We start from the raw sequence: 27834 nt of genomic DNA, 5'->3' as shown, positions 1-27834 counted from the left end.
CTGCTGCTTGGATGTCGGCAGCACTCCCTGACCCTCTGGTGGTTACGCCCTCTTTTTCTCTATGTGTCCCCCCTCTCTCTCTCCCCATACTTTTCCATCTTCCTTCCTCCTTTTCTGTCTTTTCTAGTCCTCTTTAGTAGGGAAACCTTTTTTTTCATTACCAATGAAAGGTTCTCAGATATAGTGCTGTCCCATTTGAATTAATTTCATCCTAGACCATCTGCTCTAAAAGAACTCCTCACAATTCCCCAGAGTGGAAGGCAACACAAGCACAATCTCTTCTAAATCCATGACAGCAGGTTTTGTAAATGCTTTGGAACAAAAGGTTAACCTAAAAGAAACAGATGCAACCAACCCTCACAGGCAGAGTTTCCAGACAGTTTTCCTTTTTTTTTTTTTTTTTTTTTTTTTTTTTTTTTTTTTTTTTTTTTAAGTATAATAAAACTTCTGGGAGCTACTAAGGTGAGATACACGTAATTTAAGTTACCATGGGAAAGGCTGTAAGCCAAAGGAAATTTTCACCTTTGCTTGGATGTGAGAGGCTTTTACAGCTGCGTTCAACTCACCTAACTTCAGACATACTTCATGACTTACACCCAAACATCAGATAGACCAGCCCAAACACTCCTAAATAACAGGCATATTTGGATCACAGTTCAGCCGGAGACAAACCAAAATATTTTTCCTCTCCACAAAGTACAAAAAAGAACCTCAGTGACTAGTTCCAACATGGATGTTGCACCATGTTACTTACACTTCAGCAAGACTACTTTTCATGGCATTAATTTTATGATTCACTGATGCTTTTATTTACTAACGCCCTCTGCTATGTACAATTCACTGAACACTAAACTGCTGGGAGAATCCCAAAAGGTGCCAGCCCTAGACTTTACTGTGAGACAGAAAAAACCTGGACTGCTGTCAGTCATGTCCCTGTTCCACAAGGCTGTAGTTTTTGGTGTCATCAGACAAACCTATTGTTAATCATAGAGTACTTTCTTGAAATATTTTCAGTTCTAAGAGCCAGAATCTGAAGCAGCCACTGCATCTTACAGAGAGGAGGATCTCCTTCACAGGCTGCAACAGGAGCATTTGCTATCTTCAGAAGAAGAAATTATTCCACTGGATGCTTCGCAATATTAATAAAAATCACTATATGTGGCTTTTAAAATATGTGAATCTACCTGGTTCACTGCCCCAAACATATTCAGCTCTTTCATTTATGTCTACTTACTGAAGTCAATGACCTTGTAACTGCCTACCACCACTGTTAATTAGGAGAGAATTGGGCACTCAAGCTTCAGTATTATTCAGTTTGCTGGTTATGCAAGAGGAAGCGTGAAAATTATTATAGCAAAAAGATTTCCCTTGTGGAAGTTAAGTATTTACTATTTAAATACACTGTAGTGTTTGCATTAGACTTCTGTTTCTGTCTTCACTGTAAAGAAATTATTTGGGTTTCTCATCTACCTAGAGAAATCCCGTAATTAAAAGGCTGTTTGTTATTTTCCTTGAGTTATATCATAGCATCACTGTTAAAATGAAAACTCAGTTCAGAGTGACTAAAAAAATTTGCTATAATATGCCTTCTAGATGTTTTTCTACTTAGATACACAAATTGAATAGATCTGCAAGTGTAGTTTTCATCCCATACACACAGCACTAGACCAGAAGCTTCTCCTTTCAGGAGGATTTTTTTCTGATTTGCATGAATGGAATGGCAAGAGCATTCTGGGTTAAGTTATGCACAGAGGCCATCCAGCATGTCTTTACCGGTCTACTTCACTAAAGCATTTTACAACAGCTAAATTTGTCACTACTTGTACTACTGCGTTCAAGCTTCCTAGGTGGGACCTATGTGCCAGGTGATTGTCAGGTACATAGTGCTCTGTTCCTCAGCTGCACTATGCAAGACACAACATCTAGTTTCTCTGACTATCCCTGGCCTAATGGCAGTGAGGACACAAAAGCATCAAATATAGAAGCCCTAACTCCATCAATAGTGGAAAATAGGAAATCAGATGTTTGGTACTGGGAACAGAACCTGCTAGATATCAGAAACAATGCTTATAAATGGCTTCTTAAAGGGTGGTTTGGTTCCTGGTTCCAAGTAAGTTTTAGGGTACTTCAGCAAAATCTGCAAAAAGAGTTAAGGCCAAGAGGATATTTTCCATCTAGGGACTGCAGGATGACCTGCAATACACCCCTTTGATTTCAGAAAGCAAAATATTATGCTGCACACTATGCGCCCCATGTGCACTACCTTATCCTGTGACTTTATATAAACAAGCTAAATAGATTATTAGAAGCGGCAAATGATACTATTTAAGTATTAAATAGAGCATTCCATGAGCTCCAATGAACATGAATGGTGGCTCTACGGAACTGCATGCTTATATTATCTGCTACCTAGCCAAGGAAGAACATGTGTTATTAAAGGACAGGAGTGTTGCACTTACATCAATGATGGGTTTGAAGTCCAACAGTCAGGAATCACCTCAATAGAAAGAGCAGTTGAAGAGTGTCAGGAAGAGGAAAATTCTTTTTGGTGGGATTGACTGACTTCATGACTACCAAATTGGAGACTACTACAAAATGTATTTATGTCAGTCATTGTAATCATTGTAGTGTGTGTACCTACTTGTATTATGATTCAATGTTATAGTTGTTGTAACACTGTGCTGGAAAATGAAGCATTGAGACTTGCCTGAAAAAGACATAGACTCAAGAAAAGGGGGGACTTGACAGCTTGCCAAACAATAGACATTTCCACTTATCTTTGAAGTTGCTAAATAGATCTTAAAGACTAACTAGTAAAATAGATACAAGAATGTAAAAGTAGACACAAAGTATGTTAAATGGAACCAGATAGCAGATAATGAGGAACATAGTGGCTTTCCTAGCAAAGCCGTATAACAAGTCGCAACAGAACATGTGCAAGTTCAAGGTGAGGTCATCTGCAACACTGGGGCGAGTATGACCACCAGAGACCTCTTAGACGATCCTGTAGGGCCACAAAAGGACTCCCGGTAAGAGGTTGGATGCATGCAAATTAGTTCTAGGAAAAGGGGTTGTTGGTGTATTAGCTAGGAAGTACATTGTAATGAATATGTATGATCGCGATTGAATAAATAACTTGTAAAGTTTCATGACATACCTGATTAGGGAGATATCCTCTGAGTATGTTCAACACATTGAGAATAAAGAACGCCTGCTTTCTAATGCTTCAAACTGTGCTAGAAATTTTGTTTTCTAGCTAAAATCACCCCTGGTATGACCCTTGCCAAAACACAGCACATCTAGTGCCTCTGGTTGCAAAGCTAGATTACATCATCTCGTATTCCAGTGTGCCAGTGTCTTTAGCAAAACACTTGTCTAATGCTGTTACCTCACAAGCAAAGCAGCAAATATGCACCGTAAAGGCAGAAAGCCCCGTGTACCCACACACTCTCATGGCTGCACAGCATTGTGTATAAAGGGTCCTCCCTGCTCAGAAGCCAGGCCGCAGCCTGCCTGCGGTCCCACTCCAGCCCTCCATTTCCTTACTGAGCGTAACGACAGCAGACGACGAGGGAGATCATTTGCACAGGCAGTCGCTGCGGACAGACATCCTTCCAGCCGAGCATGCGCGACCCCTTCCCTCAAGGGTGGGACCGGGCGAGGCGCCGCGGCCGATCCCCTGGCTCAGCTCTGCCCCGCGGCGCCGCTCTCCCGGCCTGCCCTCGCGGCGGGGCGGGCCCGGCTCGGCTGAGCTCGGGGCGGCGGAGCCGGGCCCGCCCAGGACGTGGCCCGCGTACGGGGGTGGTGCTCCTCTGGGAATTTGTCCGCCTTTTGAGTTAAGGGGAATCTTTTATGCGTTATTTATCGCCTGAGGAACGCACCGGAGAGCAGGGCTTTGTTGTCACCACACTGACTATGCAGTTACAGATGGATTTTAGAAAGCATTAGGCCTGTATTTGGGCATGAAGGGTGGAAAATGCTCATTTCCCGTGGCGTCTTCTCCCCTGTGTGTAACAAACCTCTCCCGACCACTTCAGGCTCCCGGGACAGAGAGGGACTGGTGGTGGTGGTGTGTGGAGAGGAAATAAGAACGTGGAGCTTTAAATACTAGCTATAATCTACAATAAACATCACTAAAGAGAGATGGCCTTTTATGAACAAGATTGAATAGGACTATGGTGAAACAAAGTCTGTGCTGTGGCACAAAAAATCCCTGTTTCTTCAGACAGAACCACGTTTTTCTGCACCCTCCAAATTAATGGGGCCGATTTGTATTAGACCAACAGGACTAGGGCAGTAATCATCCCCCTAGACTTTGCACTGGTGAGGCCACACCTCAAATCCTGTATTTGGGGTCCTTCACAATAAGAAAGACATTGAGGTGCTCAAGCATGTCCAGAGAAGGGAATGGAGCTAGTGAAGGGTGTGGAGCACAAGTCTGATGAAAACCAGGGAAGGCTCTGGGAGGGCTCAGCCTAGAGAAAAGGAGACTTGGGAGGGACAGTGTCACTCTCTACAAGCACCTGAAAGAGATTGCAGTGAGCTGGGGGTCGGTCTCATCTCCCATGTAATAAGCAATAGGACAAGAGGAAATGCCTTGAATTCTGCTCGGGGAGGTTCGGAGTGGATATTACAAAATTTTTTTCACCAAAAGTGTGGTCAAGCATTGGAACAGGCTGCTCAGAGAAATAGTGGGATCACAGGCCTGGAGATATTTAAAAGCTCTATATAGATCTGGCTTAGGGACACAGCTTAAGGGTGGACTGGGCAGTGCTGGATTAACAGTTGATTCAATGATGTTAGAGGTCTTTTTCCAATCTAAATCATTGTATGACTCTATGAGATTATTTTACTGCCAAACAAGTCTTCTGAGCAGTAAGCTTCAGGCAAGTGCGCATCTTGGGAACAAATTTTATAACAACATTAGTATACCCTCATTGTTTCATGCCTGATATCTTCTGACTGGCATAAACCTTAATGACATTTATTTGATCAGTGTGTTTCTTGTGGTTGAAGGGAGGAAGCTTCCAATAGAGAGAAATATTACTTGTGTAGTTGAGTGCAGTGGCAGAATATTGCACCTACCAATTTTCAGCTGTTATGGTCCATGCTGGTCTTCAGCTTTTATTGCACTACAGTCCACAACTTCTTCTGCCATGAAAGAAGAGGAAAATGAAAAAGGAAAAGCTTTCTTTGTCTTCAGATGGAAAGCTTTACCCAGCTGTGCAAAGGCACCTGCTCCATGAGACACTCCGTGGCCATACTGTGATCTGCAAAGCATCCAAAAAAGTCCTGGTGCTTCATGTAACCAATAAAGAGAAAACCTTAACATAAATGTTGCCTAATTAGCATTTTTCAAAGACAGTAAAGCATTCACAGAGATGGAAAATTGGCTAGTTGAATAGGAACAAATACATGCAAAAGTGAAAATATTAAATGACTCTTTAGAAACATTTTGGCAGTTAAAAAGACTGAGTCTGCAACTAAGTGGAAATGAAGTATTTATGTTGGTAATTATAATTTAACATCTTCAAGAAAAAACAACCCTCACATGCTAAGGCAGTGCTAGTAATGTATGGAGTTGGATGCATTATTTTCTTTTAAGGGAAAGAGTGGTAGGAATTAACTGCTTCCAAATTAGGTCCCAAATACATTTATTCAGCTGCTTTCACATTCTTGCCTTGTTTCTTTTTCTGTTTTATCTGTGGAATACATACATTTCTGGTTGTCATGGCTGTCTTCTGTTGTTTTAATTATTTTTTGTAAGAACTAATATATACCACTTGCCTCACCATTTAAATATATTATTTGAAACCAGGAGCTTGAAAATTCTAAATTATTTTCAAGGTTTGATAGACTGGATATCTGGGAGATAATCAGGTTCCTTTCATAAAAATTGTTTACAAACGGCTTTATTTATTTATTCCAGAGGTTTTGTAACTCTCTATTGTTTTATCCAAAGATAATAAAGATAATTATTTACCTGCAGGTATTTTATATGAAGTACTTACCTTATTCTTTGTCTTAGTCCTTAGTCTGCAAGTAGTAAATCTTAGAAAACAGCAGGATGAACATTTTGTCTATGCTGAATGCAGATTATTGCTTGAGAATCCACATTTCAGCCTCCTGACCCTTATGCTGTTGACTTTGCAACATAGTAATTTAACACTAGGTTTCTCAAATATTTTTGCTTCTTTTTTTTCTTTTAGAAAAAGTACACATTAAATACATACTGGGTGAAAGAAAATATTTTATATTGTATGCATTTATAATTTGTTTTGATTTTATTAAATGGAGAAAAAAAAAGAATCAATCTGTTTCAAGTGTCTAAATTCTAGGCTTTTAATGAGTGAAATTTGTTATTAACATAAGCTACATACATATTAACATAAGCTACATATAAATCCCAGTCGAGCTGGAAAAAAAGAACCAAAAGTAATTTAGTTTGTACCTTAGGAAGAGAAGTTGTACATATACCAAGAATAGAGATTTCTTTTTCCCCAGTCAAGGTTGTAAGAAGTCTCATTCAATAGGAGCACTCCAAAGTGTTTGCAAGGCTGGGTCTATTATTATAAACAGTGCTATACAGTATACAAGTAGAAAAGGATCCTATCCAAGTGGAAGTAAAACCAAACTGCCTTTAAGATGACATAACAGCAAAATCCAAATCATTAATGCTGTGCTTGTATTTGTTGTGTTTCTGTAAAAGAAACAATTTTAAAGGAGACATATCAGAATATATAATGAAAATCACAACCTACAGTATATTTATGTGCCTTTTTACTGTCACAGCATCATTTTGCTTAATCCTGTAGTGCAAGATCAGTTCACTGATTCTCTGTGGGCTTTACTCTGTCACTGTCATTCATATGGGGATGTACCTTAGGGGTTATGCCACAGGTCTCCATATGACTACTAGACTTTGCAGAAGGTTACTGCTACATAAATCAGTTTGGCAGCAACTAGTAGGTAAAGGGTGTTGTAAAATTTAAAGTCACAGGGTAACAAAGAGCAAACATCTTAAGAAGCAAACTCTGCTTGCTACCCTGACATGACAGTAAAAGACTACAGCCTAGATCAGTATTCCCACTGGCGTCAGACATAACCAACAATAACAACATTTTCCTGGTTATGTGAGCTGGAGCTCTGCACACATGCTAAGGGAGATAAAAGCAGCAACTTAGAGCAGACCAGAGATGTAGGTACAGTGGGGCAGACTGAAGTGTAGCTTAGAAATGTAAAGGAATTACTGTTAAAGTCAGTGAGACGTGCAAGTAAATAAAAACCATGCAGCCTGCATATGATTGTGGAATTAGATACAGTGGAAAAGTGATTTGGATAGGAACTATAAATCAATATATAAGTAGTACAAGGGGATGCCTGACTTTTTGAAAAACCTAATTGACAAAGAAATATGAGTGTTAGAAATGAAAACTGGACATGGCTGCAAATTAGCTTCTAGGGTAAATGAGCACACAGTGAACTTCAGTTCATTCCTGATGTCCATGATCAGATTAATTTCTCTGCACTCATATAAGGAAAAAAAAATAATCTGAGTTTGGTTTACCTCTTGTTCATTCACTCTTTTTTTCTAGGGTTACTCTTCTGAAATTAGAGAGTATGTGAGATATTAAGTCACAAATCTAATAGCATTCTAATTTATATGCAGATTATTATAAATTAATGTGTTGTACCTCTGTTTGACTCCTGAGTAAAAAGTGCATTACTTTAATACAAATCTCAAATGAATTACATTAAACTAGAAACAAAATAATATCAATTTAAAAAGGACAAAGCCTGCTTATAAGAAAAATTGACTGCTCTTCATTAACCAAGAAGCTGTCCACAGAGAAAGTGCAAAGGAGATAATTCATTACCATTACCCGAAAAAAAGGCATAACAAGGTTTTAGATAAATTCAGCTGAAAAACTAAAACGCCACTGAATTATTTTTTGTGGATTAAAACCTAACACTAAACTGAAAATCAGTCATATTATTTTTGAGAAGAGATAACAAGTAGACAGAAAAAACCATCTTGCAGTTTGGAGTGTGTCCAAATTTTTAGTGTAAATAATAGTATTTACACTATATACCAAATATATAATACCAAACTATTTGAAAATGTATTGAAAATATGATGCAAGTATATAGCTTTTTCATCGTCGTGCTCTTCACAATATTCACATTATCCACTTCATTGGATAATGAATCTCTTTCCTAAACCAGCCTTCTCTAATGACTTCCTCCTCCCCCAAGAAAGTTTAGACATGAACAATGACTACTATACAGACAGTTTCTAAGCACTTACAAGGGGTGTATACAGTCTAATGAAGGTTGCCATCTGAGAAAATATGACACTCTTGGCATTGTCTTTTCATATGAAACAATGTTAATGGCATGTTGGAGACTGCCAGCAGTACCTCCCTAAGGTAAGGTAGTTTTCAAGGAGGAATGACTCTACACAGACATGAACAACTCTGTCCAAGCCACATCATTAAAAATGTAATGGTTATGGAGACCATATGTTTTCCTTGTTATAGAAGTAGTCATTAAATTCTGCCTTTTCCAGTTATAAATTGATCTTATAGGCAGGATAATGACTCAATGAAGAAAAAATAAGCAGGTTTAGTATTTTTTTTTTTTTTTTTACACATTTTTTCTGATAACAGATTTTGAAAGAAGCATGTAGCACAGTCAGGGTTTTTTTCAGTTCTACATAGTATAGGAATGAAATACAGACCCACAAATTGAACAATTTTTTACTAATGGCTCACAAAAAAATAGATCTAGGAAATAAAAAATCCGAATTCCCAATGAACTGCAAGTAAAAATACATTTTAAAAGACAGAAAAATTACAGACTTTGAATCCACAGGCTTACTTCAGGAATAGCGGCCGTGAAATGCACTTCACTCACAACACTTCAGTTGTAGCTGAAAACTTCTTTAATAATGGCAAAATTGATATTCAAGAAGCATGAGCAAGAAACTGGTAAAGCAACATGAAAACCATCTAAATAAACATCTGCACCAACAGTAATAGACACATCCAATAGAATTTATCCACAAAACACACATTTCCTAGACAAGATTATAACCAGAGCTCTGTACCTCACAAGGTTGTTTCTAGTAACTAAGCCAGGTATGTTTTTTGCTTGTGAGATTTACACCTTGCCAAATTGCATCTGAGTACACAACAATCTATAGGAGCAACAATTTAGCTTCAGACAATTCATATACCCCAGCTTGGTACACATAAGGCTTTTTAAAGGCTCACGAAGTTTTTGAAAGCTTCCCTTGACTTCTCTGTGTGAGGATGGTCCTGGATAAGTCAACCTGTGAAACTGGAAATTGCAGTCCTGAAATCCAGTTTGCACACTCCCCTCTGAAATCCTAGCCATTAACATAGCACAAGGCAAGTACACTTTTTTTGCTCAAGCTTTTGTAAATGGTTTTGTGCATGCTCCGAGCTGCTTCTGTTCTGTTTCTATCAGTGGATGTGAAAATGTCCACATCAGAGCACTGCCTTCAAAAGTGAGCTACCTGGAGAGAAGTGGAGATGAGTCCTTTAGTGCCTTGCTTTGATTCTGATCATAGAATGCTTTGAGTTGAAAGGGACCTTAAAGACCATCTCATTCCAATTGACCCACCATGGGTAGAGGCACCCTCCACTAGACCAGGTTGCTCAGAGCTCCATCTAGCCTGGCCTTGAAAACTTTCAAGGATGGAGCATCCATACCTTCTTTGGGCAACCTGTTCCTCTTGATGAAAAACTTAAGTAAGCTCTCTATGACTGTCCCAGCTGCAGCATTTTTTTGCCAGAAAATGGTCTTTTGCTCTTCAGTACCATCACCTCTTTAATAAATTCAGAAATAATACATGTTTTGAAAACCATCAGAAAACTTAAAAAATCCCCACTGTCCGCTCAATTTTAGCTCCAACTTCTGCATTCAAAAAAGAAAAAAGAATCGAGTACCAATGCAATATTTTAACAGAAGGACATTATGGGGATGACTGCTGCTACAATCATCCTTTTAAAGCTCTCTGCTTAAAAATAATTACCAAATTTTCAATGATAAATGGTCCTCTACTATTTAAAATAGGCTGTATGAAGATCCAGATTCAAGGGATCTTCATACCTTCCAAAAATAAGTTTTATCAGATAAAAGCAAAAGCGGGACATTTATAAGATTCCAAAGAGTATTGCAATATAGTTTTCATAGTTTTTAAAGAAAAAAAAAAAGTTGAATTAAAAACTTTAAACTGCTGAATATCACTAAGCACTCAGTTCTTGCAGGCAGCTCTATTAAAACCATTTAATGTATCAGCTCTGACTCAAAAATTATATATTTAACATACACATTTGCTCAGGTCAGCCAAAATTATGTAAATTAGACTCTAGTAGATTTAAATGTTCTAAAAGGTTTCTGTATTGTCTTCATCAAATCCACCTAAGATTGACGATTTTTATTAAATGTGTGAACTTAGACCACACTCAGATATCTTAATTTTCTCCTTGAAAGGACTATTTAAAGCCTTCCAAAATCATTGCTACTGAAACAAAATCAGAATTCTGCCGTATTTCAAATATAAAAATGTTTATATTTTATGAAACATTAAAAAAGTGTCAAGATTCATATTAATCATATGAAACATTAGTGTGGATTGTAAAGTATCACAGTCTTGTTTCATTAGATGACCATTTACAGGGCATTGAGTGGAATGAGTTATACAGTAAATATTCACCCATCTCCTGCTTTGAAAAGTAAGCATTCTGCAAACATTCACTCTTTTGGTATGCTGCATGCATTGGAATAGTTTCAGCTTGACCAAACATTTGCTACTGCAAATAGAATAGTCAAGCTGCTTAAAGCATATTCAAGAAGCTGTGTTTTACACTACTATTACTACTATTTTTCTACTACGATTTGAATACTGCTCTTCATATACCTAAAAAAATAGCACAGTCATGCCATTTTTGTTTATTTGTTGATGCTTACAATTCATGTTATAGCAAATTACTCAAAGTGTATAAACAGAGACTAAAATTTTATATAAGAAGCCTTTGGGCACAAATGGAACAACGTGACATCTTCGGGGGAAACTGGTGCTTCTGGAGCTTGGTCCAGCCCAGAAATGCTATTATGCTTTGCTAAGATAGTGAGCACACAAGACTCAGTGACTCAGCTCACTTTTGTCTTGTGCCATCCATCCCCAGTGGCAAGGAAGAGTATCACAAATAGATTAATTTTCAAGAGCTAGAACTTGTTATATACTTGAGAACAGAAAAATAACACTGAGTGGTTCCACCAGAGTCAACCAATAAAATAGTTCCCTTTTTTTTTTTCCAATAAATCTTTAAAGATACTGAGGACTTAAAAATGCAAAGTGACATCTAAACTATCTTTCTAGTAGGCTACAATTCAGTGCCTTCAGCAAAATGAGCTGTTGGTTCTGTAAGCACCTATCTTCATGAGACTTTCCTGGTGCCTTCAGCACTCTAGTCCAAGCTGACTTATGTTGAGCCAGTGCACTGCTGAGTAACTTACCCACTGAATGGTTTGCAGACTGAAGTATAACTAAATCAGAGCAGGATTAACAAGAACACACCTCAAAAGTACATCAGTTTCTCTTCCAGTGCCATGAGTGCTTAAAAAGGCTTAAAAACTCAAAAAAGTCTGCTGCACGAGGCCTTTTGTATTGCTGCTTTTAATGAAACTTGCTGACCTATCGAGTCTGTAAATTTTTATTTGTTTTTGCTAAAAAGCAAGTTATTTCACTTGGCAGGGGCTAAAAACTTTCAATTTTTTGCTGAAAAGGCGCATTTCAACAGAACGTTTTAAAATCAAGAGCATCTCAGAAACTAATAACAAGAATGTACTTTAACATTGTTTTCAAATGTTTATTACAACAACCTATAAACTCTTTTCATCCAAAAGGTATTCTGCCTGCAGTATCTGTAAGCTAATAGCCACATTACCCCAAATTGTCAGTTAAATAGCAATGAGTCTAAAAACCCAGATAATCCCCACCCTCCTTCCCACCAGGCACTTTTGCTATTGTCCAGGACCACAAAGTTTTATTAATAACTTAGCTAGCAAAATAATAACTTGGCTAGCAAAAGTACAAAGTGACCAACAAGAAAAGTCTATGTGCTTGCACAGACAAAACTTTTTTGTTTGCTTTAGAAACATGTTCCTGGCTCTCAAATCTGAAATCCAAAACTCTAATCACCACTAGGGCTCATTCTTTTTGCTAGAAAAATCTCCACTAGCGTTCTCAGGATCTGACATAAGCCTTTTTGACTGCTTCTTAGGGTTATGATAGCTTAGAGTCACAGATAAGCTAGCCTGAAACTACAAATCCTGCCAGAACAGTTTCCCTCTTTCCAAACACAATGAAAATCACAGCTTTATGTAGTGGAACAATGTTTAACGAGCATATAAATACATATAATTAGAAAGGAAGTTAATAGAATGCCAGAGGTTTTACCCTGAAGGACTAACAACAAAAGCAATTTAAGTATTTGCTACACAGGAGTCTGGAAGGAGCTGGCCAGCACCTCACTTCAACTACACTTACGGCAGGTGAGCCACAGCAGAATAGGTAATACAAAAACAAACAACAGAGAATCAGAGATGAGAAAGCTTACTTCACTTTGCAAACAAAGATGAATGATGTAACAGAGGGTAGATTTTTGAATATGGGATATTAACTTAAACATACCTCGAACCTCCTGATTTATGGAACTGTGCTATTTGTTTAGAAGGTAAAATAAATAATGTTTTTCCATGAAGAAGAATGTATTTTGCTTGAGTTACTATCCCTGGAAGTGCTCAAAAATGAGTAAATGTGGCACTTCTCAATACGGTTTAGTGGGCGTGGTGGTATTCAGTCAAAGGCTGGACTTGATCTCAGAGGCCTTTTTAGACCTTAATACTTCTAGGGTTTATCCGAGGAGGCGCTCCTTCCAGGCAGACGCTAGGGCTGTGTCTTCCGGGGGACGGGCGGTAGGGCTGGGGGTCTCTCTTGAAGCTGGTGGGGGGCCGGGTTCAGCTGATGCGGGGGCTCCGGCGGGGCAGGGGCTCCCATCTCAGGCGCGGAGATAATCATTCCTGAGGCGACTGAGGCGAGCGCCGTGGCTGCGGACGGTGAGGGCCAGCAGGTCGTACTTGTCGCGGAGCCCGCTGGAGACGTGGCGGGTCTCGCTCAGCAGGGCGCGGGCGTGCAGCAACAGCCCCAGGAAGCTGTCACCCAGACGGAACTCCTCCCGGCCGCCCTGCTCCTGCCCCTGGCGGAATTTGCCCTCCAGCTCGCTCAGCGAGCGGTCCGAGCTGGAGTAGGCGTCGCTGATCTGGGCGGACTCGCGGCGCAGGTAGGCACCGTAGCTCTCCTCCCCGTCCAAGTCGTAGGAGATGCTCCTGCCGATGCCTTCCAGCACCCGCCCCGCGTCCTCCACCTGCCGCCCCAACACCGTCAGCTCCTCTCGCAGGCTGAGCCCTCCGCCCGCCGCCGCGCCGCACCGCCGCTGCTCGCTCACCCGGAACAGCAGCTGGCAGCGCTCGGGGTCGTCGTTCTCCTCGTAGTCCCCATCGGGGACGAAGTAGTGGTGCAGGCTCCCGTTGGACATCTCGGGGTACAGCGGCCCCTCGAAGTACCCGCGGCAGAGGCTGCAGAGCCAGCACAGCCACACCAGGCGCAGAGGGACCGGCATGCTGCGGCCGACGGGCAGCCTAGGGCCACCCGTGCCACATGGGTCTCCCCGCTGCAGGCCGCCCGGGCCGACTACCGCAGCACGGCCGGAGAGCTGGCGGCGGTCTGGGGCCGGTTGCACCGCGCCGCTCTTAAAAGCCGGCAGGCTCGCTGAGGGGGAAGCGGCCCCCGCGCCGCGCCAGGCAGGGCAGGGCCGGGCCGCCCCCCGCCCCGGGCACCGGCCACAGGGCCCCCGCGAGCACCGCCCCCCGCATCGCCCCCGCGGGAGTGGCAGACGCGGGGAGGGAGGGATACACGTACACCTTTCCCCTCTTAATAAAGAAAAGCACCTAAACCTGACGGTACTCAGCTTGCTCTTCTTCCCCTTAGAAATGACTGCTTTGCTAACAGTCCGCTCTGTACAGCAGCACGAACAGAGCTTGGGACAGAGGGAATTCTCAAAGTTGCTTAGGCCACACAGTTTGTCATTGATATATAACTTGTATGGGAAAAAGATTCAGGATCAAGTATGAAGTGTAAAACAATAAACCTTGATAGGATAAGATGCGAAAATGAAACACAAAATTTGTTTTTAAACAAAATATCTGATTTGTTCAAGGAAAATTCCATTACAGCGCATCCTATGTGGCTGACTTCGTAAGAAGCGTTTGTTTTTCATAATATATGAAGTTTTTTGGGTGAATCTAGTAGCAGAATTGTAGCACAGTTGAATTGTGCATGTAACTTTTAGAAATCTGTCTTTACTGTTTTTGAATTGTTAAATCAAGGTGACATCACAAAAAGAAAGGGTTTGTAAAGTTACCGACTCCTTTCACATAATTTTTCCTCTTTCATGGAAAAAAATCACCACCTAGTGAAGATTATACCAAATCCTGTTGTCATCCAGAGTTAAAACTCCTGCTGCTGTTTGTGAGAGATTTGCATGCAACAATATTTATATTGCCTCTATAAAGTAAGTAAGTATTTTAACTATCATCTTGACACTTTCTGCATGTTGTAAATAACTATGGTGCTTACAGTTAATTTAGTTGGGAAAACAAACCAGACACTTGAGATGTACCTCTGCTTATTTCACTATTATTCTCGGCATTGTAGATTAAAATTTTATGGGGCTCAGAGGCCTTTGGGTCAACTATTTCTTATGCTGCCATCATTTTAGATGCCTGTAATTCAAATGCAGTCTCGAGCCACTTCCCTCACATCAGCTTCATTCTGTAATCACAAGCTATCCTGTCTCTGGGCACATGTGAAGCAAATAACTGCAGTAGAGACCGGCTGCTCATCTCAATTTCAAGTGTACTGAGCTCTACATGCTGCTCCCTTCTTTGCTGACTGTTTCTTGAGAGGATTCAGGGAAGCACCTATTCCCATGCATCTGGTAGGTTCCTGGGAGCCCAGTGATGGATTTGACTACATAGCCAGGCCCTTTAATGAGAGATACTTAGCTACTGAGTGCAAGGTGTCACTTCTATGTGGCCTTTAATACTTCATGATAACATGTGATATCAGTGTGCCTGGTTGACTTCAGAGCCTACTGAAGCACTTTACATAAGTGCAGATGATCATAAAACTAACACCAAGAGACAAAAGCAAAAAGTATACCAACAGTCAAACAATCAACAGAGGCAGCAAGAGTAATAACTGAAGCCTTCACTTACCTGATTGATTTAAAGAAGCCTCTGCAAGTTCTGCAGTCATTTGTGATCACAAACACAGACACCTCAAAATGAGAAATACTTGCAGTGTCTAGGCAGCTTTTCTTTCCAGGCAACTTTCTGTTGAGAAGCCAGGCTAGACAAGCTATTGTAACAGAAACACTCCACTCATTTGGAAACATTTTAAATTTGTAATTAAGTTCACAAAACACTCACATAAGTTGGTTTGATTAGGCTAAGGTACTGTGCTTCAGCTTTCTATAAAATGTTTAAATCTTATTCAACTGAAGCTATTTGGTATTTATGTTAGCCAACAGGGGTTCCTTGAAGCAATTCTATTCCCAGGATGCTCATTTCACCTCATGTTTGGTTTGGATTCCGGTTCTTTTCTGATCATAGTATGTTGTCTCCCTCCATTTCCACCCAGGCTGGTATTTCTGACAGTTAGCTGATTTGGCTGGTACTTGTAGTGGACTCCACTTTTGATGTCTCCTTATGGAAGTACTTCACTGTAAATCACCCAGCTATAGCTTTATCAGCATGGTTATGCTTTCACCAGTGCCACAGAGGGTAAAAAAAACCCCTAGCCTTAGTAAATATTTTGTCTCTTTGCACAGAGACTAAGAGGTGTGTATACTGTTCCCTGCTGCAACTGCTGTCTGCCATTTTCAATCAGGCATGTATTTTCCAGGTTTATTTTAAAATTTATATCCAAACAGTCTCACCCCAGTGGAAAGCAGACTTGAAATGTCTACTTTAAAAGGAAGTCTGCAATTCAGGATCTGCAGTCTTAGTGACTCAGTGGGCATAGGTTTGGTAAAAACTAGAACTTGGTGAAAGATACAAAACAACCTGATACAAGGCAATACCTATTATGGGTCAGGATTACAAAGCAACAGAATTCTAAATTTTAACTGAAAGTGGTGGAAAAAATGAAGGCTCACACTGGCAGAACAAGACTGTGAACGAGTAGCCATTACTCATCCCAAAATCACACCTAAAAGACAAAAGTCTTAAGACTGCAATGAGATAATCTAATATTAATACCCTTGAAATGCCCATGAAACCATGTGCATACAAATGAAAATCAGGTTTTTTTGGTGTTTTTTTTTTTTTTTTTTTTTGAAAGACATGCACTAACAGTAACCTTTATCTATTAAAACTTGAGCTGAAGGGTCTGAAATTTTCATCACAGTTAACAGCAGCAGGAACCTCACAGCAAAGGCTGAAGTAACAACATAAAAATCAGTCAGTGTAGAACTTAGTAAACTAATTTCTGGTAATACCTGGAAGTTCAGAGGGCAATAAAACTGAAGGAAGACAGAAGGAAATTTCTCAGGAATACCAGAAACCTGGGGTGCAGAGAACCAGAGAAGAGAGTAAGCCATTTTTCTGCTGAATATTGCATTTTCTGCCGGGAACCCATAGGGATAATTGCATGACATCAGATATCTGGGAAGCTTTGGGATGCATAGAAGAAATAGATCTTCCTTGTGGCATGCTCTCATGAACGTCCTCATTTAAATCCTGGCATTGTCAAAAGACTGGTTGATACCAGTATTTTATCCTTCATGCCTGCCTAAACATTTAAAAGTTCCTTCTGTATAAATGAGGAAAAAAGTAAAGGAAGCAAAAATAAAGCAGCATACTGGTACTGTTGTCTTACAAATACTTGGCATGATATACTCTGCTGTGGTAAAGCCACTGTTTTTCCAATGAACAACATTAGTTTAAAATAAGATAAAGGACTGTAGAATTTACTCTGCATAACCTGCTTATGCAGCACCAAAATCAGCCTCCAGCCCAGAAATTGCCTATAAACTGATGGCAAATACACAGCTCAGCACTGGATTTCAGGTGACAGTTGCACACATCTTATTCTGCAAACTGTGTCTCATCTTCAGTTTTTGGCTCACATGTAGTTGTTATTTTTGTTGTAGATTGTGGTAGACTTTGCAACATCAGAATATTTCAGACGTAAGTGGCCATTTATTTGGAGAACAGAAACATGTTATACGGTCCTAAAGGCCCCACAGGCTTTAGAGTATAAATGTTTTCTAACTACTTGCTTCTGTTTTCTTGCTATGCACTGTACTATGGTTTTACACAAAGATACCTTGTTTAAAAATGAGGCTAGAAAGTATGTGTATGTAATTTGTAATTGTAGGGTGCAGTGTTAAATGCTCAAACGGCAGCAAGTGAGGGGGAACATGAAATAGTCCATGAAAGAGTTATGCCAGGGGTTTTTGTAGGAAAATTGCCATAAGAACATACCAGAAATTCTATAGAGTGAAAAAAAAAAAAAAAGGGGGGTTGGAAAATGAAGCTTTTATAACATATTTAGGATTCATTCAGTATAACTTTGCAATACAGCAGAAATTCAGAATCAGTATGCTGAAGCACAAACCATACTGAGTATTCCAGGACCAGAAGTGTGTCCAGGGTTTCACTGAAATTTTGAATTTCTCAGAAATGCATATTTAATTCAGAATTGGAACAGCTGATCAACAGATATCTCAAAAACAAATTTGTAGAGGAAACAACTTTATTGTTAGCTTATTTAAGCTAAATGATTCTGATAACCCTTTTCTCTTTCACAAACTTCAGGCTGAAACCACAACTACATCTGTGTCTGGGCACAGAATCCTCTGAGTCTGTTAACATTGGCCTGTCTTGGATAAGCAGTACAGAAAACCAAATTCAAAAAACACAAGTAGCTATAGAAAGATTGGGTATGAGGCTGAATGTGAATACAACTAATGGAAAAGGTCTGTCAGGCTGTCTTAGAAGAGTTTGTGATTAATATTGAACCTACTTCAGCTTTAGCCAACACCAAAATGACCTTGGCCTTGGCAAAAAAAATATGGAAAAAGATTTTACCACAGCTCATCTCTGTAGTGGGTGCTGGTTTACTTTATGGAAATATAATTTCCTTAAAGCAGAAAACTGAGGCTATGCTCTGTTTATTTTTACAAAGTGAAGTGTTGCATCTGGGTGCTTCCTAAGAAGGGAAAAGGTTAAAAGAGAGTTGAAGCAGGATAAATATGTATTAGTATTTTAGTGCAGTTTCTGCCTGTTAATGAAAAACCTTGAACCCCAAAAGGGATATTGCTAGCATCGCTTCAGCAAGCTTCCTGAAGTGGAAATAATGACACTTCCTCAGTGGAAATGAAAACACTTAAAAAACATCATTGCTGGCCAGCACATGGAGAAGTTTTCCAATTACTGTAAATGTGGTTTGTTACAGAGACAGCATATCATGCTTTTAACATGTTGACTTGTTTTTCAATCCTTTCTGTGTTATTTTTAATGTTCTCTGTAAACATGAAAAGGCTGCATGTGGAAACATATACTTTGCAGTTGTTACAGAAACATAGCTCACTAATTATTCATAAAAAATGCTTTCTCCTCACCTCTAACCTGTTAGGAGTAAAATAAGATTTTTAAAACCCCCAAAGTTTCTTTTTCCTCCTCTCCCTGTCTCACAAAATAAGAGAAAGATTGCAATATGACATGTGCTTCTCAAGCAGGGTTAGCAAAGAATTTAAATAAAAGCCTTGGAAGAAATCTAGAAGAGTCTGGTGATGAGATGCTGATATTGTCGTGTCCAATGGGATTAATCCATTTATACAGTTTCTCAGGATTTATAGACCTGTGATCTAATGTATTCATTTGAGGCATGGTCTTGCGAACATAAATTTTCTGAAATCTGGATTTCATCCAGTCTGTTCTTTAGGTCAACTCCCCAACAATTTTAGCACACTAAAGAATTTCCAGTTTTATCATCTTTATAAGAATGGCATTTTCTGATTTATATGTGCAATCTTACTAATTAAGATCAAGAATGAATTCCTGAATAAAAGCTAGATCCTGACATGTTTATACTGGCTAGTCATCAAATTTCCTTTTCTCACTAATGTTTTAAAGTCTTTGCTCATGAATTTAAAGGGGAAGCCTACCTGTTTAGGCTAACCAACTGCATGTAGTTTTATTAAACATGTCTCCACAGAGGATTAGCCTTCCTGCCTGAAGTAAAACTGAAATGTATGTAATAGTAGCCTTTGTGCAGATAAAAGTAAGATGATATGGAAAATGTAAGAAAAATAAATTATAGGATTTAACTCGTTTAATCTCCTCTCAGCTATACCTTTCCAATTGTAGTGTAAAAAGAATAACCTCACCATGCTTCTCTAGTAAAATTCCCTTGTATTCACAGATCTATTTATTAGGAGTTGAAAAATTTCCTTTTTGTATCCTAACACCTTCACTCAGATTTTTATTTAGTTGTTTTTAATGGTGTATTGAAACTTCCTGGGGTCTGGCCCAGACTATTAGACCCCTTTGAGTTTCCTTGGGACTCAGCCTAATGGCGACTTAATTGGAGAGAGACAGGTTCAGACCAGTTGTCCAAAAAGTACTTTTAATAATACAAAAATAACAAACAATAGGGCGTCCACTGTATTGGACTGAACCAAACAAAGCAGTACAAGGGGCAAAAGGCACGAAGCCAAAGGCAGAGTCTAGGGGCAAAGAGGGGTAGTTATACACCCCAGTGTGGGTGGGGAGTTAAGGTGGGGTCTGAGGGAAGGGTCCAATAGCGGACAATGATTAGGAATTCTTACAAGAATTACAATTCTTGCACCGAAAATCAGCCTTTGAGAACACAGAAAACAGAACTTTCTGGTAACAATTAGTATAGAGAGCATGTCAATCAGCCTTCTGCTTATGGCACTAAGAATGAGGGTTCCCAAGGAATTTTTCCAGGGTTCTCTTTTTTCCTGAGGAAACTGCTTTGTACAGTGTATTAAACTTGAAACTAGTCAGATGTTGTATGGGAGCAGCATAAACCGAGACATATGGTCTCAATTCAAATATACCAAAATCTCGGTGTTAAAAAAAAAAAAAAAAAAAAAAAAAAAAAAAAAAAAAAAAAAAAAAAAAAAAACCCACAACATTCCCTTTAACAAACATTTTTTATAAAGTTCTAATTGAAAAAGCAGATGAAAGAATTACTTATAGTCAGCTGTATATTTATTTTTGTGCAGCCATGATTGACTATTCCACAGGATTTTAATGACTCAGTGCACACAGAGAACTCATTCAGCAGCCTGAACAGTGTGTTATTCTCGCATGCTTGAGGCTGGGTGCAGAATGTCAATATGGAATTTTTACCTCCTACTACAATTTATGACTTTTATTTGGAACGGCATGGCTTAGAAGTTGGCATTCAAGTTTATTTCCTTTTGGCTCTGCAGATCCTTCTGCAGAGGATGCAATGGATGCTGGTGAAATTTGCCTCTGCAGCTTGACTTGGAGCCCCAGCATGGTTGTTTGTCCTCACTGAACCACAGTATATGGAGTGCTTCTCAAAGCTGCAGGAACATGACCTGCCTGCTTCCACATTTATGGTCAAGAAGCAAAGACCTATGGTTTGCTTTAAAGTTTGAGGGCTAGTTTAGGCTTAGGAAATAATACACCTTTTCCAGCTTGGTTGCCTTGGATGAGAAAGCCCCATGAAGTGTCACACAGCCTCTGAACATGACGTTTGGTCTCACATATCAGTTTGTTCAGGTTCTTTAATCCCACTGTGGTTTATGCTCCCAGAGACTGTGCCAGCTGGAGAACCTGTGCAAGCTTTCCCTAGGCAGTGTCTTTTTTGGGTGCTGGAAACTCTGAGGTAGCAGTGCTATAGTACCTTGGAAAATTTGGAAGGGTTTCCCACAAGATTAGGTAGGTGATGCCTGAGTGTCAATATGCAAAAGGATCTCAGTGCCCAAACCAACAGAAGCACACAGAAATGCAGGTTTCCTCTAGTAACAGAATAAATGCTTCTGTTTCACAGTAAGCAGCTTTTGGAGGCATTTAAGCAATTCCCTATTCAGAGCCCTAAGAAGGTTCAGCAAAACCAAAGAAATGCTGTAATAATTGTATGAAATTAAAATTAAGAGGGTATATTCAAAAAGAAGTATCTGGAAGGCAGGACAGGCCAGGCCATTCTCTCCACAAGAGTAGCTTGGAGTATATCTCTGTGGGTTAAATGGCTACAACATGTGCTGTCTTATTGCACAGTAGTTTGGGTTGGAGGGGATCTTTAAAGGTAATTTAGTCCAACCCCCCTGCAGAGAGCAGGGATATCTTCAACTATATGGAGCTTCATCCAACCTTTTGAATATTTTCATGGATGGAGCATCCACCACCTCTCTGGGCAACTTGTGCCAGTCTTTCACCACTCTCATTGTAAAAAAATGTCCTCCTTATATCTATTCTAAACATACACTCTTTTAGTTTAAAACCATTATCTCTTGTCCTTTTACAACAGACCTTGCTATAAAGTAGGGCCCCATCTTTCTTGTAGTCCCCTTTAGGTAGTAGAAGGGGCTCTAAGGTCCCAGAGTCTTCTCTTTTCCAGGATGAACAACTTCCAGCCTCCTTGGGAGCAAAGGGAGCCTATTTACAACTATAGGGTTGCCTCACCTTCCCCTCCTGCTCTTTTCCCAAGAACACCCCGTGTAACTAAATTTCCAATATTGAATCTGTGTGTGGCATCAGTAGTGGCCAAATTCCACCACAGGGAATAGTGGGAGCTGAACCTTTCTTACTCTTAATTCACTGACTCTTAATTCATGTGAGCATGGCTCTGAGAATGGCATCTAGACATTTGCAGCCATTGCTTCTGCTGCAGTGACAAAGAAAGGATTAAGAGTCTGATGTTGCTGCAGCATTAAAGGAGAGACTAACTACTTTATTAACTAAGACTCTCAGAAAGAGATACCAAGGACTGCATTTTCTAAACTACTGCTCTCTAGCTCTTGTTGAAAGTGGTGGTACATTGCTCATGCTTTTGATGGGGCACTGTCAAACATGGATCTTGGAAATATTTTGCTCTATATTGTAACTGGTTTGCTTGCACTTGTCTTCTTTGCAAATTACTTGCAAGCAGTAGCCTTTTCTATTTTCCTTTTCTTTTTGGTAGGGGCCCTGTGAGTAATCTGTGAATTAACACAATGATAATACAGGAAACATTCTTGTATTTTCTGTTAATATAATTTTCCAGAAATGCTAAGCATTTCCAGATATGAGTTGTAGTTCCTAGATTGTTCATTTTGGTAATTCCATGTTATTTAGAAAACGAAGATGTTAATCAAATTACAGCCTGTGTAGTGCTTTCTAACAGTTCTCTCTGACCACCAGCTAATTATAGGTATTTGGTTGGTAGCCTTGGGACAAAGTGATTTCATGGTAAAGAATTCTTCTGACAGAAATTTTCAGCAGAGGTTTTTTTCTGATGAGGTGTGCAAAAGTGTTGGCATTTATTAATCGTGTTCAAACATTCTCAAAGAATTGGCAGTATGATTTGATTAGAAGCAACTCGGGATCTTGAAGATCACTTTTTCAAGGAATCTGGTACATGTCAGAGCTGGTGGGGGATTTGAAAGTAGGCAGCCTTAATCACCAGAACTTTTGAGAGCAGCAAGCACATGTTTCTGTGACATTGTAACAAACCCAAAACAGGAGTTTTTCAGCACTCATCACCTCTATGTCAGCCAAGGCAATGAAAGCCATCAAGACATCTGCATCTTGAAAGAAGAGAGTGGCAGAGAAAATCTCAACAGGGAACATAGTGCCCTTGACATGGCTTTTCAATGGACCCAGGGATGGTGAGTGACTCCATCATTTCCCTGGGGCAGCCTGTTCCAGTGCTTGACAAACCGTCTGGTGAAAATTTTTTTTCTATATCCAATTTAACCCTGCCCTAGTGCAACTTGAGTCCATTTCCATCTGTGCTTTTAGACAAATTAAGGCTGAAGGAAACATTCCTGTCTATATTTAACTGTGTTTGTGTCCTCACATGCTTGGCAAGGCTAGTTACATTCACAAGGCATAGCACAAGACAAGGCAGGAAGTGGGTGTTTTCTGTACAGACATCTCCACTATGGATGACCCAGGTGAACCAGCAAGTTTCAAACATCATGGATGATCTCCTAAGGGGAAGTTGGGAAACTGGGTTAACCATATGTCCCTTTGAGGGATCTCAGCCCTTTCTCCCTTTCCCACTAATTGTTGTATACTTCAGAAACTATACCAGTCACTTTAAGGGTAACCAACAAAATAATTATAGAATTTCTGTCTTACCTATTTAAAAAAAGCTGACCATATCAGAACAAAACAGAAACAAGCACAAGCCACAAATAAGTGAAAAAAAGCATTTTTTCATGACTGTGAAGCTGAGAAAGACAAGTATGAACAGATATGCTTGCAAATTAGTGAAGATCAATGAGAAAGTGTCAAGAAAGTGTATTCTTTAAAAAAAAATATGTAATGGAGAGTGTTAAATAAATATTTTTCATCAGGAAAAAAAAATCCATGTAAAAGATCAATAGTTCAAATTTTTGGACATCTGAGGCTGGCAGATTATTTAACATAATCAAAATGTTGCCTTATAGCAACCTCATTTACTAAAAACCTAGTATCCACTGTTGCTACTACTAGCACCACTCAAACATGAAAAATAAAGTCTCAAATCTTTCCTGAAAGCTTTACTGGATCCCAAGGCACACTTGGATGAAAGTTCAGACTCCCACACTTGGGTAGATCAGAAGATATGTTTTACCTTACTGGGTTTTGGAAACTTTATTTAGGATGTTCTATTAGGTGTACACTTTGACTTTTGTGGGTCATATTTAGGAATAGGATCATGGCAACATAGTTTCTCATAACCACAGGGGAACTGTGACTTCTTCATCACAGCTAAACAGGGATGTACACTGGATGTACAGCACATGCAGGGCCACAGCTGCTCTGCGTAGCACATCACTTAGAGGCATAGTAGTAGCTGTACAAATGAAATAATTTTTACTTTTTCCATTAATTTTAAACCTCAAGAAAAATAGGACTTAACTTCCTACCATGACATCATTATGAAATATTTAAACAATTTACTTATGCTCATTTTAAAGGCAACATTCCCCTGATGTTTGAATGCTAAAATATCAGAGAACATGCAAATGTTTAGAGAGTGCTTGCTGCTGATCCATTCCTTGCACTAGTTCTTATCCATGCACACAGCTAGAAACACTCTTTAGCAGAATCTCTTCTCTATACATACATATATATCTCATAGAACCATAGAATGATTTGGGTTGACCTTCAAAGGTCATCTTGTCCAAGCCCTGTGCAATAAGCAGGGATATCTTCAACTAGAACAGGTTGCCTAGAGCCCTGTCCAACCTGACTTTGAATGTTTACAGAGCATCTACCACCTCTCTGAGCAACCTGTTTCACCACCTCCATTACATGTACACCTACATATATGTATATATACCTACATACATGTATATGTGAAGCTATTTTACACCACAATGACACAGACTCCAAACTTCAGAAGGCTGAAAATGACTCCCTTATTTTTGGGATGTTTCTGTCTTATATACTATTTTACACAAACCAATTTGATTGGTGACAAAAGGACAAACCTCTTCACTGACACTGGCCAGAGCAGAGGGACATCAAGAAGAAGTCCCTCCTAGGAAAAGGAGTGAAAACATAGTACAGTTTACAAAAACACTTGTCTTGTTTACAGAAAATTCCCTGGGAAAAGAATTTCAGAAAACCAAAACATCTCAGTCATGAAACCAGGGCTACATATATGTAAGAGCATATATATATATATATATATATATATATATTTTTTTTTTTTTGTATGTGTGGGTGCGTATATGTATGCATATGGATATAGTTCCAGCCTTACAGTGCCAGTTAGGAGGCCAGCAACTTGAGTGCCTTGTAGCTCAGGAGGTAGCTGACCCAGGCCTGTATTTCCCTAGAGTCTCATGTTCTAACCACAAGTTTTTTTCCCACCCACTGACTCTCTTGTCTTTGTGCAAACCTGGAAGCCCAGCTACTTGCCACTTGGGGCTGGCAGTAATGCCCAGGTGCTCCCATGACAGTCTGAAGGCATTGCTTTCGTGGTGTGATGGCTGAAGTGGAACGGAAGGAGACCTTCAGCAGACCTATTGGGTTTTCCATCTTAGGCAGCTGCTCCTTGTCTCCTCTGGGAGAAGAGCAGTGGGTCAGATTTGTCTGTGGTCAAGGCAACAGGTTGGACCATGCTGACTTAATCCTCAAATTTTTTCCCACGTCAGCAAGATCCTTCACAGCCACATCCTGCTCTTAAACAGGACAAGGAGCATGGAGATGGTTGCAAACCAGTCTGAGTTACTCTGCAGGAGATGTGTTTCAGCAGAGTGGGAGCTAGAGAGCCTGTAAAGGTACATAGCACAGAAAGGAGAAGTTTTGTTCCTGGTGATAAAAATTTTAGCACTTGTTTCATTGAATATGAATAATCTTACCCAGTCCTTTCCAGAAGTACTGAGGGAGAAATCCATTTTTAAAAAATATGATCAAAACTAAACCTCAGTGGTAGTATGACTACTCAGCACTCCATGAAAGGCATGTTTCAAGGTCTGTGAAATTTAAATCAGTATTATAATATTAATTCTTATACTATTGATGTGGCAAAACCCCAATCAGTAGCTAAACCCCACACAGCTGTTTTTCACTCTCTCCTCTCCAGTGAGATTGGAGTGAGAATCAGAAAAGTGAGAAAACTATTGGGTTGAGATAAAGACAGTTTAATAGGTAAAGCAAAAGCCATGTACACAATCAAGGCAAAATAAGGAATTCAATTCCCACTTTCCATGGGGAAGCAGTGTTCAACCTTCTCCAGGAAGGCAAGGTTTAATCTCCTGTGACAGTGTCTTGGGAAGACAAACACTATCACTCCAAATACATCCTCTCTGACTCCCTTTCTTCTTTTTCCTCCAGCTTTATATGCTGAGTATGAAAAGCAGTTATAAATTTTTATGTTATAAGCAAAGTAAGTTATGAATTATAAGTTATAAGCAAAATAAGACAATTCCAAGTGGTCTGGAATATCCATCGGGTCAGTTGGGGCCAGCTGTCCCAGCTGTGTCCCCTTCCAACTTCTTGTGCCCCCAGCCTCCTCGCTGGTAAGGTGGGAGGTACAAAAAGACTTGACTGTATAAGCACTACTCATCAATAACGAAAACATCCCAGTATTATTGACAGTGTTCTCAGCACAAATCCAAAACATAACCCATGTCACCTACTACAGAGAGAACTAATTCCACCCTGGACAAAACCAGCACAACTGTAAGGATGGAATTGAGGTTTCTCCCATAGCTACAACCAAGCTGTAGCTGGCTGTTAGGGTAGTGCCTGTGTACATGTCCAGTACACTTCAACCATCAGTGCCAGGAGTGATTCAGGATCTCCCCAGACTTAGCACTTAATTCAGCTAACTCCTGCACAGGGGGGCGGTACACAGGCTTAGCACAGTCTTTCAGGGACAGATACCAAGAGGCATTATCAGTTTGTCGTTTGTTTCCTGCAACAGTAGACCCTGGAGAAATCTCTGCAGAAACAGCTGCAAGAGGCTCTACTTCAGGGAAAAACACATTCTCAGGCTGAACCTCATTTTTCTGTTATTCCCCATTAACTTCAATTTCATGCTCTGATTCTTGTTCCACCTCCTGCTCCCTCTTATCCTGCTCTGTTTTCCATTCTTTAAGAGTCTCATAAAGCAATCTCCAAGTGGTAGCCAAATCTGCAGCTGCCTTGTCCCTTTTAGATACCACATCCCATAGTCTCTCTCCAACTTATTTCCATGCTCTTACACTAAAGGCAGTACTTGCATCAGTTTCAAATTCTTGTGACTTTGCCCACAATAACACACTATGAAGGGCATAGGCAGAAGTCTTATTACCTTTTCTTTTCAACAAAGCTTTCCATGTAGATAAAACAATCTCTTCTTCAGTTGATAAATTATTTCCCATTATGTCTCCAGCAGCTCACCTGTACCCCAGGTGTCAAAATCAATCAGGTCCGGACCATTTGCAGTTTCACCCCAATGCTCTCTGCTTTGCTGGGTTCCCCTCCCCAGCTGTACCTAGCTCCTACAGCCCATGTATATCACATCGGGGTCACCAGATGTAGTTTGGATGGTCACGACACACAAAGTGACACAGTAAAATCTTCAGAAGGCTCCTGATAATTATAACAGCATGCTGTCTTTTATACACTCAACAAAGTTATTAATCTGCTCATTGGTCACAACAAATCAACACAATGTTCATTGGCACAAAAAGTCTCCACTGCTGTTTTCAACCAACAGTCATAAAACTTTTCCAAGAACCCTTCCTCCAGTCACAGGTTGTTTATCATCTTCTCCTTCTTCTCTCCTCGGTTTCCATGCCAATGACCTTGGTGAAATTCCTTTCAGGGGTAAACAAGGCTCTTATCAGTTTCTTCTTCAGCTAACTTACACTTCGGGCTTACAGACCAGTTGGAGCCCCTTCCACAGAGATTTTCTATTTTTTATGTATTCCTACAATATGTCAGGAACCACCAGTGAAGAGAGTGCATCACTATTCATTTTCCAGTAGCTGA

The 27834-nt window shown here is 39.9% G+C and overlaps 1 protein-coding gene across 1 annotated transcript; it reads right to left on the bottom strand.

The window, feature by feature from the left end:
- Positions 1–8624: 8624 nt before the first annotated feature.
- Positions 8625–13874, bottom strand: FIBIN (fin bud initiation factor homolog). The gene has a single exon (XM_083885338.1). The coding sequence runs from the start codon at positions 13710–13712 to the stop codon at positions 13092–13094; it is 621 nt and encodes a 206-aa protein (XP_083741464.1). The 5' UTR covers positions 13713–13874; the 3' UTR covers positions 8625–13091.
- Between the last annotated feature and the right edge of the window lie 13960 nt (positions 13875–27834).

The sequence above is a fragment of the Zosterops lateralis genome, assembly GCF_965231275.1.
Source record: "Zosterops lateralis genome assembly, contig: SUPER_6_unloc_1, whole genome shotgun sequence".
NCBI classification, from domain to species: domain Eukaryota; kingdom Metazoa; phylum Chordata; class Aves; order Passeriformes; family Zosteropidae; genus Zosterops; species Zosterops lateralis.
The sequence above is the reverse complement of the archived record's forward strand: the minus strand, read 5'-3'. Positions and strand labels throughout refer to the sequence as shown.

Excerpts from the sequence above, each read along its gene's own strand:
- FIBIN (XM_083885338.1), bottom strand. The coding sequence starts at position 13,712 with ATGCCGGTCCCTCTGCGCCTGGTGTGGCTGTGCTGGCTCTGCAGCCTC.